The sequence below is a fragment of the Gopherus evgoodei genome, chromosome 12 (assembly GCF_007399415.2).
Source record: "Gopherus evgoodei ecotype Sinaloan lineage chromosome 12, rGopEvg1_v1.p, whole genome shotgun sequence".
Lineage (NCBI taxonomy): Eukaryota > Metazoa > Chordata > Testudines > Testudinidae > Gopherus > Gopherus evgoodei.
The window spans coordinates 1,856,019-1,875,190 of NC_044333.1; the positions used below are offsets into that span (position 1 = coordinate 1,856,019).

The 19,172-nt window shown below is 48.0% G+C and overlaps 2 protein-coding genes across 2 annotated transcripts in view; one reads left to right on the forward strand and one right to left on the reverse strand.

Annotated features, from left to right (window-relative positions):
* PDPR (pyruvate dehydrogenase phosphatase regulatory subunit) overlaps positions 1-19,172 on the forward strand; it is a 113,195-nt gene that overhangs the window by 87,453 nt on the left and 6,570 nt on the right. The gene's annotated exons all lie outside the window — the stretch shown is intronic.
* On the reverse strand, positions 86-18,575 carry LOC115660478 (C-factor-like). Its single transcript, XM_030581948.1, has 6 exons — positions 18,301-18,575; positions 17,432-17,483; positions 11,494-11,681; positions 10,440-10,598; positions 2,645-2,755; positions 86-199 (listed from the first exon to the last, which is right to left on the reverse strand). Exons 1-6 carry the CDS (start codon positions 18,466-18,468, stop codon positions 86-88), a joined length of 792 nt encoding a protein of 263 aa, XP_030437808.1. The 5' UTR covers positions 18,469-18,575.

The window sequence follows — 19,172 nt, forward strand, 5'->3', positions numbered from 1 at the left end:
CAGCTCAGGTTGTTTATTGAGGTGTCAGGTACAGGTAACACTGCAGACACCGGTACGATCTAATCACACCTGGAAAGCTCATGTCTCACCAGGGATAGATTTGTCTGTCCCAGCCCACAAAGGAACCATTCTCCTTCTCAGAGAGCGTGGAAAGCATCTTCAGGATTGCTTGAGTGGTTTCCTCCACGGTCTGTGGGGCCTGTAGGTTTAAAGTGATGCTGTTAGGTAGGGCAAAACTGCATCTTTCAGGCCATTGTTACTGTGACACCCTGGCACCCCAATATTCACCACTGTCATGTAATCAGGATATGTTTTGTACTAAGTATGCTTTGTGATTCTTATTATTCTAAGTCTTGATCTGCTAGATGTTAATATCTCGTTGGAGTGTACGTGCTATTGTCGTATGTGAAGTTACAAAGTTTGGCTGTGTACGTGTTGCTGAAACATGTTGTGAGGTTGAAAATACCCACAAGCAGCATTTCAGCTGCAATAGTAGAAAGGCCAGACAATCTTAATGGCTTACTGAGGAAATGGACACAAGCACAAGGATTACCCCAGGAACTGTGAACAAAAGAAACCTCTGAGACAGCATGACACAATAGGAACTGTTTGACCCAGATCACAGCAAAAGAGCTTTCCAGCAAGTGGGAAGCAGATATAAAAGGGGGAAAGTGAGATCATGATGGGACCTCACTCTCCTGACAACACACCTGGGAACACCTGAGGAACAAAGACTGAACAGGGAGGAAATGATGGTTCCCAGGCTTGAGGGATTTCTAGCCTGTGTATGAAAACTTGGGAAACCCAAGCTGCAAAGCCAAGGCAGCTTGTGCCTTAGGAATCTGCCAACCTGTTTATCATGCAGGGTGAGAATTTGCTAATTCATATCCTACCTTTCTAGTACTGTATATTAAGCTCAGTTTGCAGTTTTGTTTATTTACTAGGTAATCTGCTTTGAGTTGTTTGCTATCACTTATAATCACTTAAAGTCTATCGTTTTGTAGTTAATAAACTTGTTTTATGTTTAATCCAAACCACTGTGCATTTGACTAAGGTGTCTGGGGAAAATCTCAGCTTGGTTTCCACCAGCGTGCATGGTCCTCTTCACATTGAGAGAGAGGCGGACTGGGTGTTTAACCCATATAGTGGCCAGATTTGACCAGGGCAGGATGTACTGCCCTGGGGCCTAGGCTGGGAAGCTGCTGGTTAGAGACCCTGCCTGTGACTGCAGCTGGGTGTGTCCCTACCTGTGTGAATGCTGGTGAAAGTGCAGGCTGGAGGGCTTTTCAACTTGTCACAGCAGCACAGTGTGAGAGGGAGCCCAGGCTGGTGGGTCAGAGTCTCAGTGGTACCCCAGTTCCAGGTTGCACCCCGCGGGGAACTCATTACAGTTACTATGTTCCTAGCAGTGGGTGTATTCAGGATCAAGTCTCCTCCCTCAACATATCATCCTCTTAGCTTCAGTAGGGTCTTCAGGCTAAGTTGTCTTTGCAGATAGTTGTACAATGCTTACCACAATGGGGCTGTGGGCTCTGTGCTACCAAAATACACAAATAAATAATAATGTACTAAAATGAGAGTTGATGTTCCTCACACTTGTGCATTTATAGAGTCTTATCAAAACCCTATAGCTGTCAGTGGGGTTTGGATCCGTCCCATAGAATCATCCCAAACCATTAAAGGCCTTTGCAGTAAAGCAGTATGACTAATTTTGTATACACTATTTATGGATCACTTCTGGCGTGGCACGTGACAATGCTTAACTGCGTCAGTAAGAACACTCGGTCACACCTGGGCCAAGACGGGGTGCAATGTTAGTGTTCTGATGTGGTAGTTATTAATGCCCACTTTGCACTGGTACAAATGTGCAAGGTGCAGGGCAGTGGCAAATCAGGCCCACTCTGTCCAGATTAAACTGCAGGGGGAGTTTAGCTCAGCTGAATGTACTTCGCCCCCACATTGGACTTTGGCCAGGAAATTGCAGCTATAGAAATCAGTGGGAGTTAGGTGCCCAAATACCTCTGAGGATCTGGGCCCTTGTGGTCAACCCCCTGGCTCTTGCACACTGTGCTGTGGGTTGTTTAGAGGAGAGGGGGAAACTGGGCTTTGCTGGGAAACGCAGGGGTCAGGAGCTGCGGCAAACAGGCCAGTATACTTTGTCTGCTTTGTGCTGCTCCCAAGTGGGGTAAAGCAGGCAGAGTGTACTGGTGAATCTGGCCATCAGAGGTAAAATGACGAGAAGAAGTCAGGTGGATACATATCTTCAAATCATAGAAATCTCATCACAGGGTTTATGTTTATATATGAAAATTCTAGTAATTTAACAAACCAAACCAAATTCCCAAACAAAAGCCACATTAAACTGGAGATACAGTTATGGTTATAGTAACTTTAAGTTTAACCATAATTTTTATTTCCTGGGTTTGTAATGTTTGTTTTGGGGATAATTACAACATCCCTGGAATAGTTTACCCTTGTAGTATTGATACGTATTCCAGTCTTCCCTCCAGTTTAACGTAGTTGTGATCTGGGTGTACAGATGAGTCTGTGGCAGAACCAAGACCGTAAGGCCTCCCTGATGTGCTGTGGATGGAAGTGGCCCGTCACTCTCACCAAGGGATTATAAACGTGTTATGACCCCTACCTTTTCTGTTCCCAATCTGGTTTTCACCCAGCCAGGGTGGATAGAGGTGCAGAGAATCCCACAGTTTTTGTACTCCAAGGACTGGCACTTGGTGACCATGTTCAGAGCAGCCTGTGGGTGGGATACTCCATGAGCAGAGATAAGAGCACAGGACAGAGGGGCATCTTCCCTACAGGACATGACCCCTGATCCCACAGTACTGATATGCAAGGGTGGAGGGGGAGTCATCTGGGCTGACAGGAGAGGAGATAAATAGCACTGGGCGGAATGTAAGGAGCTTCATACATAAGCAGTACTGCTGAACTAAAGGGCAGCTCCCACTTCACTCAATGGACAAACCCAGCTCAGCTGCTCAGGGCGACAGATAAGGTTGCCAACTCTGAGTGAAGCTATTCTGAGAGTTCCCCCCCCCCCAACTCCCCCTGCCCCAACATAACATGGTGTCATTTTCTTAAAATATCCCATTAAAATCTCCAGGATTGCTTTCAATAGTCACTGGAAGATCGATGCTGACTCTGGGAGACTTCAGGCCCATCCTGGAGGGCTTGCAACTCTAGCAACAGATCAAAAGAAAACTGCCCACCTCACAATAAATCTTCAGTCTTTGCTGCCCCTGAGTAAAGGGTACAAGGCTGTGAGATACCAGAGATTTCTGGGATTTGGTTTTATCTTTTTATAACCTGGAATGCTTAGCCAAGCGGAAACCAGGAGACCCAATCCTGATGAAATTTAAGGAGGAAAATCCTTGGCTAAGCCTAGCTGTTGGCATTGGCTGTATCTGCACCTTGAGATCCTACACGGCTGAGACTCATCGAGGGGTTCGGTACACAAGGAACGGATGGCACCAGCAGCTGGTTCCAAACCCAGCTGAATTTCTGTTACCCTTGTAGCAATAACATTCTGGGCACTCTGAGAGAGGGGAGAGGATCCCACTGAACACAACCTTCCTCACTGCCCAATGGCGACCAAAGCTGGATGAGCTTGGAAGCTGATAATACATCCCGATCTCTGGTTGTTGTTAAAGAGTAATTCTGGCTAAAGGTTGACTATAAAGAGGGAGATCTAGGGACACATGCACTGTATCTTTAAATCTGTAGCAAGAAGCTGGGTAGGAGCGGGCTAAGGGGACAAGAGCTCTGCAGGGAAGCCCGAGGTGTTTAGAAGGAACAGCAGAGGAGGTGTTATAACCTTAGTCCCAGATTTGGACCTTAGCGTCCAAAATATGGGGGTTAGCATGAAAACCTCCAAGCTTAGTTACCAGCTTGGACCTGGTACTTGCTGCCACCACCCAAAAAATTAGAGTGTTTTGGGGCACTCTGGTCCCCCTGAAAAACCTTCCCTGGGGACCCCAAGACCCAAATCCCTTGAGTCTCACAACAAAGGGAAATAATCCTTTTTCCCTTCCCCCCTCCAGATGCTCCTGGAGAGATACACAGACACAAGCTCTGTGAATCCAAACCGAGTGAATCCCCCTCTCCGTTCCCGGTCCTGGAAACAAAAAGGACTTTCCTATTCCCCCAGAGGGAATGCAAAATCAGGCTAGCCAATTCAACCCACACACAGCTCTCCCCCCTGATTTCTTCCTCCCACCAATTCCCTGGTGAGTACAGACTCAATTTCCCTGAAGTAAAGAAAAACTCCAACAGGTCTTAAAAGAAAGCTTTATATAAAAAAAGAAAGAAAAATACATACAAATGTTCTCTCTGTATTAAGATGATACAACACAGGGTCAATTGCTTAAAAGAATATTGAATAAACAGCCTTATTCAAAAAGAATACAAATCAAAGCACTCCAGCACTTATATTCATGCAAATACCAAAGAAAAGAAACCATATAACTTACTATCTGATCTCTTTGTCCTTACACTTAGAAACAGAAGATTAGAAAATAGAACTACTTCTCCAAAGCTCAGAGACAGCCGGCAGACAGAAACAAAAGACTCAGACACACAATTCCCTCCACCCAAAGTTGAAAAAATCCGGTTTCCTGATTGGTTCTCTGGTCAGGTGTTTCAGGTGAAAGAGACATTAACCCTTAGCTATCTGTTTATGACACGCCCCCCAAATTGCAGACAGTGGGGAAGCTCACTGGCGGCAATTTTCTTCTAGAACTTGAAAATAACCAGGGTAATACAACACATGCACCTTTACATATACCACTAAGTATATAACTAACAGACTTTTACATTTTAAGAACACTTTTTAACTACTGGATTCTGGGAAACTCTCACGGGAGAGTGCATCAGCAACTTTGTTAGAAGCTCCTGTGATGTGTTGAATTTCAAAATCAAAATCAAAATCTTGGAGAGCTAAACTCCAACGAAGAAGTTTCTTGTTGTTCCCCTTGGCAGTATGAAGCCACTTTAGTGCAGCATGGTCAGTTTGTAGTTGGAACCGCCGTCCCCAAACATATGGGCGTAGCTTTTCCAGGGCGTACACAATGGCATAGCATTCCTTTTCACTGACTGACCAGTGACTTTCCCTCTCAGACAGTTTTTTGCTGAGGAACACGACAGGATGGAAGTTGTGATCTGTTGCTTCCTGCATGAGTACTGCTCCTATACCACGCTCAGATGCATCCGTGGTTACTAGGAATGGCTTGTCAAAGTCCGGGGCCCTGAGCACAGGGTCCGACATGAGCGTTGCCTTAAGCTGGGTAAAGGCTTTTTGACACTCATCAGTCCACTTAACGGCATTTGGCTGGGTGTTTTTGGTTAGGTCGGTCAATGGGGCAGCGATTTGGCTGTAGTGTGGTACAAATCGCCTGTAGTATCCGGCCAAGCCTAAGAAGGATTGGACCTGTTTCTTTGACCTTGGGACAGGCCACTTTTGGATAGCATCCACCTTGGCCTGTAGGGGGTTTATGGTTCCTCGACCCACCTGGTGCCCCAGGTAAGTCACTCTGTTTTGGCCTATTTGACACTTTTTGGCCTTAACAGTTAGTCCTGCCTGCCTGATGCGCTCAAAGACCTTTTCCAGGTGGAGTAGGTGTTCGGGCCAGGAGTCGGAAAAAATGGCCACATCATCGAGGTAGGCAACTGCAAATTCTCCCAGTCCAGCTAGTAGACCATCTACCAGCCTCTGGAAGGTGGCGGGTGCATTTCGAAGGCCGAAAGGAAGGACATTGAATTCATACACCCCCGCATGGGTGACGAATGCTGACCTCTCCTTGGCAGGTTCATCTAGCGGTACTTGCCAGTACCCCTTGGTTAAGTCTATTGTAGAGATGAACTGGGCACGTCCCAACTTCTCCAATAGCTCATCGGTGCGTGGCATTGGATAGTTGTCCGGACGAGTTACCGCATTTAGCTTACGGTAGTCCACGCAGAAGCGTATTTCCCCATCTGGTTTGGGTACCAGAACCACTGGAGATGCCCATGCACTGGTAGATGAGCGGATTATACCCATCTGTAGCATGTTCTGGATCTCCCGTTCTATAGCAGCTTGGGCATGAGGAGACACCCGGTAGGGTGGGGTTCTGATTGGGTGAGCATTACCTGTGTCAATGGAGTGGTATGCCAGTTCAGTCCGTCCAGGGGTGGCTGAGAACAATGGGGCGAAGTTAGTGCACAGCTCCTTGATTTGTTGCCGCTGCAGACGTTCCAGGGTGGTTGAGAGGTTCACCTCTTCCACGCCACCGTCTTTTTTCCCGTCATAGTAGACACCGTCAGGCCACTCAGCATCATCTCCCTGGACTGTAAACTGACAAACCTGTAAGTCTCTGGAATAGAAAGGCTTGAGAGAATTAACATGGTACACTTCAGGCTTTAGTGGGGAATTGGGAAATGCTATGAGGTAGTTTACATTTCCCAGGCGCTCTTGGACCGTGAATGGCCCTTCCCATGATGCTTCCATCTTATGGGCCTGTTGCGCCTTCAAGACCATAACCTGGTCTCCTACCTTGAAGGAACGTTCTCTGGCATGTCTGTCATACCAGGCCTTTTGCTCTTCTTGAGCATCCTTTAGGTTCTCTCTAGCAAGGGCTAAAGAGTGTTGGAGGGTGCTTTGTAGGTTGCTTACAAAGTCCAGAATGTTAGTTTCTGGAGAAGGCGTAAACCCCTCCCATTGCTGCTTCACCAACTGTAATGGCCCCTTAACCTCGTGACCATACACAAGTTCAAATGGTGAAAACCCTAAACTGGGATGTGGTACAGCCCTGTAGGCAAACAGCAACTGCTGCAACACTAGGTCCCAATTATTGGAGAATTCGTTGATGAATTTTCGTATCATGGCCCCCAAAGTTCCATTGAACCTTTCCACCAGGCCATTGGTTTGATGGTGGTACGGGGTGGCAACCAAGTGATTCACCCCATGAGTTTCCCACAGTTTTTCCATGGTCCCTGCCAGGAAATTAGACCCTGAATCTGTAAGGATGTCAGAGGGCCAACCTACCCTGGCAAAGATGTCTGTTAGGGCCAGGCACACAGTGTTAGCCCTGGTGTTGCCTAGAGCTACTGCTTCTGGCCATCGGGTAGCAAAGTCCACTAAAGTCAGTACGTACTGCTTTCCTCTGGGCGTCTTTTTTGGGAAAGGGCCCAGAATATCCACAGCTACTCGCTGAAATGGGACCTCAATTATGGGGAGTGGCTGGAGAGGGGCCTTGACCTGGTCTTGAGGCTTACCCACTCTTTGGCATACCTCACAAGACCGGACATACTTGGCAACATCCTTGCCCATCCCCTCCCAGTGGAAGGACTTCCCCAACCGGTCCTTGGTTCTGTTCACCCCAGCATGGCCACTGGGATGATCATGGGCTAAGCTTAAGAGCTTCCCCCGGTACTTAGTTGGAACCACCAGAAAGAATTTCCTTGTATAAAAGTCCTTGGTCTATAACAAACCGGGATTGATTAGAAGAGCTGAGAGGCGGTGGGGTGCTCTGTGCCGCCGCCCACGCTTTCTGAAGGCTGTCATCTGCTTCCTGCTCAGCCTGGAACTGTTCCCTTGAGGCTGGGGTCACCAGTTCTTCCTCAGACTGTGGACTTGGGCTTGGTCCCTCTGGAAGCGATGTAGGTGATGGGGTTGTTTCCGTTGCTGGTGAACCGCTCTCCGCTGGTGCACCTGAGGGTATTTCAGGCTCTGGCTGAGCCTTTTGGGTATGGCTGTCTGTTGCTTCTGCCAGTTCTGGCTCGCTGGCGCCCTCGGGCGTTGAGTTTGAAGATGTGGTTGCACTTGCTGGTTGCTGTTCCAGTTCCGGGCCTGGGACTGGAGATGCTGTGGCTGTTTCAGTGGTAGGCATGGAATCCGGGTCCACTACCTCTGTCTGGGTCTCTGGTAACACAGACGGGGCGTCTGTGGACGGCTCAGGAACAGGAATGGGTCTGGAAGCTTGCCTGGTTTGGCTACGGGTAACCATTCCCACTCTCTTGGCCCGCCTCACCTGGTTGGCCAAGTCTTCCCCCAGTAGCATGGGGATAGGATAATTGTCATAGACTGCAAAAGTCCACATTCCTGGCCAGCCTTTGTACTGGACAGGCAGTTGAGCTGTAGGCAAGTCTACAGCTTGTGACATGAAGGGGTAAATTGTAACTTTGGCCTTTGGGTTGATGAATTTGGGGTCAACGAAGGATTGGTGGATAGCTGACACTTGTGCCCCCGTGTCTCTCCACGCAGTAACCTTCTTTCCGCCCACTCTCAAATTTTCCCTTCGCTCCAAGGGTATTTGAGAGGCATCCGGGCCTGGGGATCTTTGGTGTGATGGTGGTGTAATGAATTGCACTCGCATGGTGTTCTTGGGACAGTTGGCCTTGATATGTCCCAGTTCATTACACTTAAAGCATCTTCCATCTGATGGGTCACTGGGCCGAGGTGAGTTACTGGAGACTGGTGAGGTTGAAGGGTAGGGTATCTGTGGCTTTACTTGGGCGGTATGTGGGGTCTTTGGCTGTCCTCGGTTGTAGGGTTTATGGTCTGTGTGCCCCCTGTGGTAATCGTTCCCCTTGACAGTAGCTTTCTTGCTTTCTGCCAGTTCCATCCATTTGGCTCCAATCTCCACCGCCTCAGCGATATCTTTGGGATTTCTATCTTGTATGTACCATGTGATGTCTTCAGGAACACCATCCAAGAACTGCTCCATTTGTATGAGGAGGTTCAGTTCTTCCAAGGTTTGAATGTTGTTTCCTGTTAGCCAGGCCTCATAGTTTTTTGCAACGTAGTAGGCGTGTTTGGGAAATGACATCTGGTTTCCACTTTTGGGTTCTGAAGCGCCGACGGGCATGATCTGGGGTTATCCCCATTCTGTATCTGGCCTTGGTTTGAAAAAGTTTATAGTCATTCATTTGCCGCTTAGGCATTTCAGCTGCCACCTCTGCTAAAGGTCCACTGAGGTGTGGCCTTAATTCTACCATGTACTGGTCTTCGGGGATGCTGTACCCAAGACAGGCTCTTTCAAAATTTTCCAAGAAGGCCTCGGTGTCATCACCTGCCTTGTAGGTGGGAAATTTTCTGTGCTGTGGAGCAATAATTGGCACCGGGTTGTTAGGGGTGGCTGGCACATGCAGCCCAGCTTTTGCCAACTCCAGTTCATGTTTTCTCTGTTTTTCCTTCTCTTCATTTTCTTTTTCCATTTGTTTTTGTTGTTTTTCCATGTCTCGGCGGTGGGCCGCCTCATCTTCTGCTTGTTTCCTTCGGTAGGCCACCTCTTCTTCTTCTAGTTTTCTTTTGTGTGCTGCCTCTTGGGCTGCCTGTTCTCTTTGGAAGGCTGCCAGTTTCATGTTTTCTTCCTTTTCTTTTATCTCCATCTGTCGCCTGTGTTCAGCTTCTTTGAATTGGTCTTCGGCCTCCATTTTTGTCCTGGTAGACATGGTTCCTGTTTTCTTGTGTTGGGGTGCCCTCCGGTGTTTCTCTTTTGAACTGCAGGCTCTGTTGCTTCCTGAAGTCTGCCTAGCAACAGTGCCTTTAGCTAATCTTCAATGTTAAGTAAACCTGAAAAACCACTTTATTTGCATGCATATAAGTGCTGGTACTTGCCTCCTAATGGGAGGGCTATTGCATGACAAAAGACTGGTGATAGCCCTTAACGACTTCTTGCTTAACATGCAAGGCACACACTGCTAGAGAGAGCAGAAAAAAATATTCTCTCTGGTTCCCTTTTAAAACCAAACTGTTTCTCTCTGCTAAAAAGCCCTTAGCAGAGAAAAGAAAAATATAATATTCCTACTGGCTTCTGGATTCTGTCTATATCCCACCGCTGCCACCATGTTATAACCTTAGTCCCAGATTTGGACCTTAGGTTATAACATGGTGGCAGCGGGAATTGTGTGTCTGAGTCTTTTGTTTCTGTCTGCCGGCTGACTATAAAGAGGGAGATCTAGGGACACATGCACTGTATCTTTAAATCTGTAGCAAGAAGCTGGGTAGGAGCGGGCTAAGGGGACAAGAGCTCTGCAGGGAAGCCCGAGGTGTTTAGAAGGAACAGCAGAGGAGGTGTTATAACCTTAGTCCCAGATTTGGACCTTAGCACTCCAGCACTTATATTCATGCAAATACCAAAGAAAAGAAACCATATAACTTACTATCTGATCTCTTTGTCCTTACACTTAGAAACAGAAGATTAGAAAATAGAACTACTTCTCCAAAGCTCAGAGACAGCCGGCAGACAGAAACAAAAGACTCAGACACACAATTCCCTCCACCCAAAGTTGAAAAAATCCGGTTTCCTGATTGGTTTTCTGGTCAGGTGTTTCAGGTGAAAGAGACATTAACCCTTAGCTATCTGTTTATGACAGGAGGCACCTGCATTGATACAAGGTCGGGGCTTGTTAGGCTGGAAGGAAGTGAGAGGGGTCCTGTATGGTACCTTGCTGCAGCGGTAGCTGGGCATTTTCCAGAATTCCCACACTGGAACTACTTCAATGGAAGCAGCTATGCTGGACATGTTGAGAATGGCGGCCTTGCTGCAGCTCAGCCCTGTCTGGGTGCTCTGCTGGGCCGCCTTCTTCAGCAATGGCAGGAACTCCTGAGGGAGATATCGATGACTGTGTTATGACAGGGGTGACACTGCTGTACCAGGGAAGGAGCCCATCAGTGATGTTAAGGGTCAGGGAGAGGGAGGCTCTGAAGGTGGAGTCTGATTCAGGCAGGTTGGTGCATCCATAGTTCTTGGGAATATGATGACTGGGAAAAGCTTCTATGGGTCAGAGAGTGCTCTCCCTGAAGGGAGCCTGCTCTGCTCCTTCCGAGAGGTGAGCCCTGCACAATCCGTGTGCTCCTAGAGCACCTGGTCTGGGCCTGTGCCCAGCCTCTGGATAGGAGCATTTTTAAGATGGAGATATGCCTGTTTCATAGAGCTGGAAGGGACCTTGAAAGGTCATCGTGTCCAGTCATCTGCCTTCATAGCAGGACCAAGTACCATCCCTGACAGATTTTTGCCCTAGATCCCTGAATGGCCTCCTCAAGGATTGAGCTCACAACTCTGGGTTTAGGAGGCCAATGCTCAAGCCACTGAGCTATCCCTCCCCCACCATCACAAGGAAGGGGCTCCTTGGCAGGGCACAATCTGGCCCTCACTCTTATGGCTGCATGGCTTTCTGGTACAGCCTTTGAACCAGAAGAGAACATGTGATTATACTGACTGAAGCACCAGAGGATAACAACCTACTCCTGTGACCAGCTAGTGGAGTTATTTCATTAGCCCAAGGGGTAGAAAACTGCGCTTTGTTGCTCAAGGTTCAAATCCTGCTGGTGGCCAGTGTTAGGGGATGTTACAGAGTCTCCTTTGAGTCTGAAAACGCAGATCACCTTGTTTTTGAAAAATGAGTCAAAAATTTGCCCTGGCCAAGCATCTCAGCTCATTCCAGGGCAGTCTTGGCTCAGTGTCAAAGGAGTTTCCTGGCTGTCAGGTGTGTTCTTACCTGGCTCACCAGCAGGGGCCCAACTGTGTTCGTTAGGTATACAATTCCCATGGTATCAGCGTTCTCATTCTCCATGGTGGTCACCCGTGCGATGCCAGCGTTGTTTATCAGGAGATTCAGTCCATGTCCTTGCACATGCTGCTCCACTCTCTGCGCAGCTGCCTTTATGCTGTTTGGATCTGTGACATCTACAGACAGCACAGGGGATTCAGAAGCATCCTTCCTATAGCAGCTGTACCCTGTCTATCAGCTCTACCAGCCCATTCAGCTGTTGACCCTGTCTTCAGTTGGCCAATGAAAGCAGCCTCGCTCACTTGCTTGTATCTCCCTCAAGCTCCTCTGGGAACTCTCCCACGCTGCCTCTGATTCCAGGGGCAGGAGGAAATCCCATTACATTTTTTTTTAAAATTGCTTAATTTCTTTGAACTGAATCCAGAAGAGCACCTTCCCTCTTATCCCATGGAAGCTTACTTTATGTAAGAATCTTTGGTGAGGGACCTTGTCAAAGGCTTTCTGAAAATCTAAGTACACTATATCCACTGGATCCCCTTGATCCACATACTTGTTGACCCCCTCAAAGTATTCTAGTAGATTGGTGAGGCATGATTTCCCTTGACTAAAACCATGTTGATTCTTCCTCAATAAATTATGTTCATTTAAACGTCTGACAATATTGTTCTTTATTATAGTTTCAACCAGTTTTCCTGGTACTGAAGTCAAGCTTACAGGCCTGTAATTGCCAGGATGACCTCTGGAGCCCTTTTTAAAAATTGGCATCACATTAGCTATCCTACAGTCATCTGGTACAGAAGCTGATTTAAATGATAAGTTACAGACTACAGTTAGTAGTTCTGCAATTTCACATTTGAGTTCCTTCAGAACTCTTGGGTCAATACCATCTGGTCCTGGTGACTTATGGCTGTTTAATTTATCAATTTGTTCCAAAACCTCCTCTAATGATACCTCAATCTGGGACAGTTCCTCAGATCTGTCACCTAAAAAGAATGGCTCAGGATTGGGAATCTCCCTCACATCCTCAGCTGTGAAGACCAATGCAAATAATTAATTTAGTGTCTCAACAATGTTCTTATGGTCCTTGAGTGCTCCTTTAGCACCTCGATCGTCCAGTGCCCCCCCCCCCCCCGGCCCGGTTGTTTACGAGGCTTCCTGCTTCTGATGTACTTACAAAAAATTTTTGCTATTACTTTTTGAGTCTTTGGATATCTGTTCCTCAAATTCTTTTTTGGCCTTCCTATTTGTATTTTTACACTTCATTTGGCAGTGATTATGCTTCTTTCTATTTTCCTCCTAGGATTTAACTTTCACTTTTTAAAGGATGCCTTTTTGCCTCTCGCTGCTTCTTTTACTTTGTTGTTTAGCCACGGTGGCTCTTTTTTGGTTCTCTTACTATATTTTTAAATTGGGGTATACATTTAAGTTGAGCCTCTATTATGGTATCTTTAAAAAGCTTCCATGCAGCTTGCAGAGATTTCACTTTTGGAGCTGTACCCTTTAATTTGTTCAACTAACCTCCCCATTTTTGTGTAATTCCTCTTTCTAAAATTAAATGCTACAGTGTTGGGCCACTGTGGTGTTTTTCCTGTCACGAGGATATTAAATTTAATTATATTATGATCACTATTACCAAGCAGGTCAGCTATATTCACCTCTTGGACCAGATCCTGTGCTCCACTTGGGACTAAATCAAGAATTGCCTCTCCTCTAGTGGATTCCAGGACCAGCTACTCCAAGAAGTAGTCATTTAACGTGTCAAGAAACTTTATCTCTGCATCCTGTCCTGAGGTGACATATACCCAGTCAATATGGGGATAACTGAAATCCCCCATTATTATTATTGAGTTTTTTTATTTTAATAGCCTCTCTAATCTCTGAGCATTTCACAGTCACTATCACCATCCTGGTCAGGTGGCTGGTAATATATCCCCACCGCTATATTCTTCTTATTAGAGTATGGAATTTCTATCCGTAGAGATTCTATGGCACAGTTTGAGTCATTTATGATTTTTACTTCATTTCATTCTACACTTTCTTTCACATATAATGCCACTCAGTCACCAGCATGACCTGTTCTGTCCTTTCGATATATTTTGTACCCTGGTATTACTGTATCCCATTGATTATCCTCATTCCACCATTCTGTGATGCCTTGTAGTGAGGCTGAGTAGCCTCCATCCTAGCAGGAGAGTGAGGGACCCCTACATGCCCCTTGGAGGGTGGAGCCTAGATTACCCCGCCCCCTTCACCGGAAGGACCGGGTTTTGGCCGGAAGTATAAAAGGCCGGCCCTGCAGCACAGTTGGGGGAGAGCCTGCGATGGAGAAGGACACTCGACCTGTTCTCCAGAGGCCCTGAGAGGAACCTGTGCCTGGCTGTTCCTGATCCCCAAGAGTGGACGAGGACTGGCCCGGAGTACCCGCTGCAGTTTACTCGGAAGAGCTGGAAGAGGCCTGGAGGCTGCAGGTACTAAACCCCGGGGAAGCAGGAAGAAGCCCAGGGGCAGCCACGGAGCAGCCGGCTGCAGAGCCTGGCGTGGCTCATTTGGCGTGTTCCGGCTGGATCCCCACCAACAAAGGGGCAGCCAATCCTGCCACTGCCAGGGCCCTGGGCTGGGATGTGGTGGAGTAAGGTGGGCCCGCATCGCCCTGCCACCCCACCCCAGGTGGCTGACCCCCTACATGGTGCAAAGAGGCTCTAGCCCAGGACGGGAGCTCCCTTATCATTCACCTGGGGAGGCTGTTGGCTGGCTGGCTGCTTGAGCCCCGCCCAGGCTGACGCCAGCCCTCTAAAAGTGTTTGCTCGCTGGCTGCCTGAGTTCCACCCAGGCCAGGGCCTGGCTTTAAAGACTGGTTGTTTGTGGACTACCCCGGCCCAGGCCGAAGCCTGGTAGTGACAGTTGCTCAGCCAGCCCTGTTGTGGGCTCCCGGATACCCAGTAGACTCTGGTCCAGACCAGACTGGGGCCAGCTGGAGTGGCCTCCCTCCGAGTGTGAGAGCGAGGGACCCCTACTTGCCTATTATATCAATATCCTCATTTAATACAAGGTACTCTAGTTCACCCATTTTATTATTTAGACTTTTAGCATTGGTGTTTGGGTACTTTAAAAACTTGTACCCTTTTAGCTGTCTGCCATTACACAATGTAATTGAATGGGACTCTTTTTATTTGACTGTTTCTGATCAGACCCTGCCTGTATTTTAGCATTTTCCATCCTCCCGTCTCCACCTGGACATAGATATACTTTATTAATAGATCCTCCCCTAAGGGATGTCTGAACCACATGCTCCTCCACACCTGCCGGCTTTTCCCCAGCCCTTAGATTAAAAACTGCTCTACAACCTTTTTAATGTTAAGTGCCAGCAGTCTGGTTCCATTTTGGTTTAGGTGGAGCCTATCCTTCTTGTATAGGCTCCTCCTTTCGCAAAAGTTTCCCCAGTTCCTAATAAAGCTAACCCCCTCCTCCCTATGCCATCGTCTCATCCACGCATTGAGACTCTGCAGTTCTGCCAGTCTAGCTGGCTCTGTGTGTGGAACTGGGAGCATCTCAGAAAATGCTACTATGGAAGTCCTGGACTTCAATCTCTTAACTAGCAGCCTAAATTTGGCCTCCAGGACCTCTCTTCTATCCTTCCTTATGTCATTGGTACCTACATGTACCATGACCACCAGCTCTTCCCCTGCACTACACAAACATCTATCTAGATGTCTTGAAAGGTCCGCAACCTTCGCACAAGGCATGCAAGTCACCATGCAGTTCTCCCGGTCATCGCAAACCCAGCTATCTGTTTCTAATGATCAAATCGTCCATTACTAATACCTGTGTCTTTCTAATAGCTGGAGTTCTGTCCCCTGGAGAGGTGCCACAACATCATCTGGAAGGAGGGTCCAAACAATGGGATCATTTCTCTCTGCTCCAGTTGGATGTCCTCCTTCCCTGGGACTTTCATCCTCCTCAACAGCACAGAGGCTGTCAGACCAGGGGGTGGGACTGTTCTACTGTGTCCTTGAAAGTTTTATCTGTGTACCTCTGTCTCTCTCAGCTCCTCCAGTTCAGCCACTCTGGTCTCCAAAGCCTGTACACATTCTCTGAGGGCCAGGAGCTCCTTGCACCAAATGCACACACACGCCACTTGCCCACAGGGCAGGTAATCGTACGTGCTGCATTGGGTGCAATAAACCGGGTAGCCCCCACTCTGTTGCTGGACTTCTGCCTTTCTGCCTGCATTGTCTTCTTACTTCTGCAGCTGGTTCCTTCGTTGTTGTTTTGTTTATATCAAGTGGGTGGTTTGGGCTTTTAAGTTTAAAGAATATTGAATTCTAGCCCCTTCTCATGCTCCCCCTGGAGAACTCCCTCGCAAAACTCCCCTAGTAACTGCTCCTGTTCACTAGCTCCTCTGGTTGCTTAGGCCACGTCCAGACTAGGGTATTAAAATCGATTTTAGATACGCAACTTCAACTACGTGAATAACGTAGCTGAAGTCGAATTTCTAAAATCGAGGTACTCACCCGTCCAGACGGCGCAGCATCGATGTCCGCAGCTCTCGGTGTCGATTCCGGAACTCCGTTCGGGTTGATGGAGTTCCGGAATCGATGTAAGCGCGCTCGGGGATCGATACATCGTGTCCAGACTAGACGCGATATACCGATCCCTGAGCAATCGATTTTAACCCGCCGATGCTGCGGGTTAGTCTGGACATGGGCTTAGAAGCAGGCTTTCTAAAGCACTGGTCTCCCTGAGTAGCCCCACCCTGCAGTTAAGGCTTGATGGGGGCTGTAACAGGGAGCTGGCTTAAGGGGCACTGAACCAGCCCCTGTTAGCTCAGAACCTGCTGGAAGAGCTCTCATCAAGGGGAACTGGCTGGAGCTGGCAGGGTGTGGCTCTTAAAGGATCCCAAGAGCAATCACCTGTGAGCCTGCTGAGAGGAAGGCCTCTAAAGCTAGCAGGAAGGAAGTAGGAGGGGGAACAGGAAAGTGAGGAGTGAGGGCCTGTTGCTCCCAGCTTCTGTAAGAGCAAGCTGTTTCCCAAGGGGCTATCTGACTGGTATTGAATTGGATATAGCTGTATATACGTGGGTGTGGGAAAAGACTGGGAAATAAAAGGGCACTGGTGTGTGACTGAGTGGTCTCCAGCGAATTTGTACCGCGAGCAATGAAGCGCTCGTCTACAGGTGCTAAAACCTGTAGGGAGGCTCAGGGATCACAGCCTTGTTAAGAAGCTCTCAGCCTTGCCTAGCAGGCCACTAGGCTCAGCACACACATGGTCAGCACACGGTCCCCCAAGCAGAGCACACGGTATACTTCAGTCAAGCAGCAAGCGCACCACAAACACAAGCATCATCATTATACTTTTTCTGGATCCAAATAGAAACCCACAGCTTTCAATCTAATGTGGCTTTTATTTTAGATCCTGGAAACCCATAAGAAAGAATCAAAGTTCCCATGAGAGAGCACAGTGTGTCTCGCTCCTTGGTAACAAGCTGCTGAACCTTTGAGAACAAAATGGCTGCTGGCTCTGCATGCAGGGAGAGGTTATTGGAATTTTTGGGCTAGGAAACTGCAAACAATGTTGCACAGGGACACATGCCATGGGGGCATTGCAAGATTTGGCAGGAGAGGAAATATCAGTCCCTTGGGCACACTTAATGGAGACTTAGTGGAGAAGGCATAGGACCCTCACTGGGTTTGTACCTTCAGCACTAAAATCATTGATCTCTTCCTCTTGAGTTAAGAGTAACTCTATTAGCGGTGAGCCATTACAGGGGGGCAGAGTGGGTGTGAAGTGCTCCCCTCTGAACTGCTAGTGCTTCACAACCAAACACAAGTGTGGCACCACATTGTGCTGTCCATGGAGAATTGGGCTCCTTGTCTTCCTCCCAAGCCCACCCCTGTCTGAACAAGTAGATGCAGAGATGGCTACATACCCAGCTCCAGGACCACCAGGTTTGGATGCTTCAATGCCAGCTCTACGACCTCCTGGGAAGAGAAACATTTTCATTTGGTTAGAAAAATCCTGGAAGGTAATCAGGGTCTAGGACAGCTCTGACCTCAGCTGCAGGTCTGGGATCTGCAATAGAGAATGCTGTGCAGTGCTTGGGGTTGGGTGAACCCCTCAAGGAAGGTGCTGGTGACTGAGCTGGGAAAAGCCAATTCCCAGAACTCCCCTGTCCCACAACAAGTGGCATGTGGATGAGTGAACCAGATGCCTCAGAGAGGCTTCTCTGCAGCCTTCTGCAGTGAGGGTGGGATGTCACAAAAGCCCTGGTGCTTACAATTCCATCACATAAGAATGGCCCTACTGGGTCAGACCAAAGGTCCATCCAGCCCAGTGTCCTGTCTGCCGACAGTGCCATGTGCCCCAGAGGGAGTGAACAGAGCAGGGAATCATCAAGTGATCCATCCCCTGGTGCTCGTTCACAGCTTCTGGCAAACAAATGTAGAAATGTAGGCGGCCAGGGTGATTTCTCTGTCCTGTCTCTGACACAATCAGCCCGCTCTGGGTACATCTAGGGCAGGGGGTTTATCACAGGCCACAGTGGAACATTTTATAACAAGCCCCTTGTTAAAATATTGGTAGCATCTTGCCTCTCTATTGCTGAGCTGAGACACACTAGCATTCGAGTTTTACTGTGAGTTCTGAGTTTTCTATTTGAGCCTCTCAAATGCTTTTAAAGGGACCCGCTCCTTATCTGATCCTGTCTTTGCAGCGTGCACTGCAGGGAAACCCAATTCGCAGGCTGTTTCTGGGCCATTGCTGCTCAACGTTCCTGTAAAGACCAGATTTCATCCTCACCTTGCTTTGGGATCCAGCCAGCTCCCTGGTGGTGGCAAAGATCCATTCTGGTGGATTTGGTAGCTCTAGAAATCGCTTCACAAGTCCCAGGCCAATTCCTCGATTGGATCCAGTCACCAGAACACTCCCGACAGTGAACTCTGTCATCGTCACTGAGCTGCAGCTCATCCTAAATAATGATGCTTGGGCTCCTCCTAACACCAATGTTGGATCTAGAGACAAGCCTCTTGATTTAGTTATGTAGTGTTGGCAGTTCAGAGATTTGAATAACTCCACCCTTACTCAGACACCTTGATTACAAAAGCGAAACCAATTGAAGGATACTAGGTATGACGGGTTCGGTCACAGATATCCCTTTGGGACTGTCACCTGATGTGCTGAAATTACCTCTGAGCCTGTTTTCCCTGCCAGCTTGGGACTCCAGAATTTTGTCTTGTTGAGCCAGACATAGAATCCTGCCTTGTTGTGCTGCAACACAGGCCCAGGGTCTGGGCCATGCCCCCAAAACTGTTGATTTTAACTAAAAACATCTCAGCAGGTTACCTGTCTCCAGCACCCAGACACCCAGCTCCTAATGGGATCTAAACCCCAAATAAACCCATTTAACTCTGTATAAAGCTTATACAGGGTAAATTCATAAATTGTTCACCTTCTATAGCAGTGATAGAGATGCACAGCTGTTTGCTCCCCAGGGTATTAATCATTTACTGAGTCATGGTAATTGCAGGCACAAACAGTAATGGAGTTTAGCCCGCAAGCAATCACAATAATTGCGGGCACAAATAATGATGCAATGGAGACCAGGAGCTGTGGGTTTCATTCTTTGGAAAATCAGGCCAGCCATGTTTGCACGGAGAAACCACATGATCATA

Coding starts and splice junctions, on each gene's coding strand:
- LOC115660478 (XM_030581948.1), bottom strand. CDS start 18,468: ATGAGCTGCAGCTCAGTGACGATGACAGAGTTCACTGTCGGGAGTGTT. Junction 17,484..18,300: donor TGGCTGGATCCCAAAGCAAG/GTGAGGATGAAA, acceptor TTCTCTTCCCAG/GAGGTCGTAGAGCTGGCATT. Junction 2,756..10,439: donor CCAGCTACCGCTGCAGCAAG/GTACCATACAGG, acceptor TCCCACCCACAG/GCTGCTCTGAACATGGTCAC.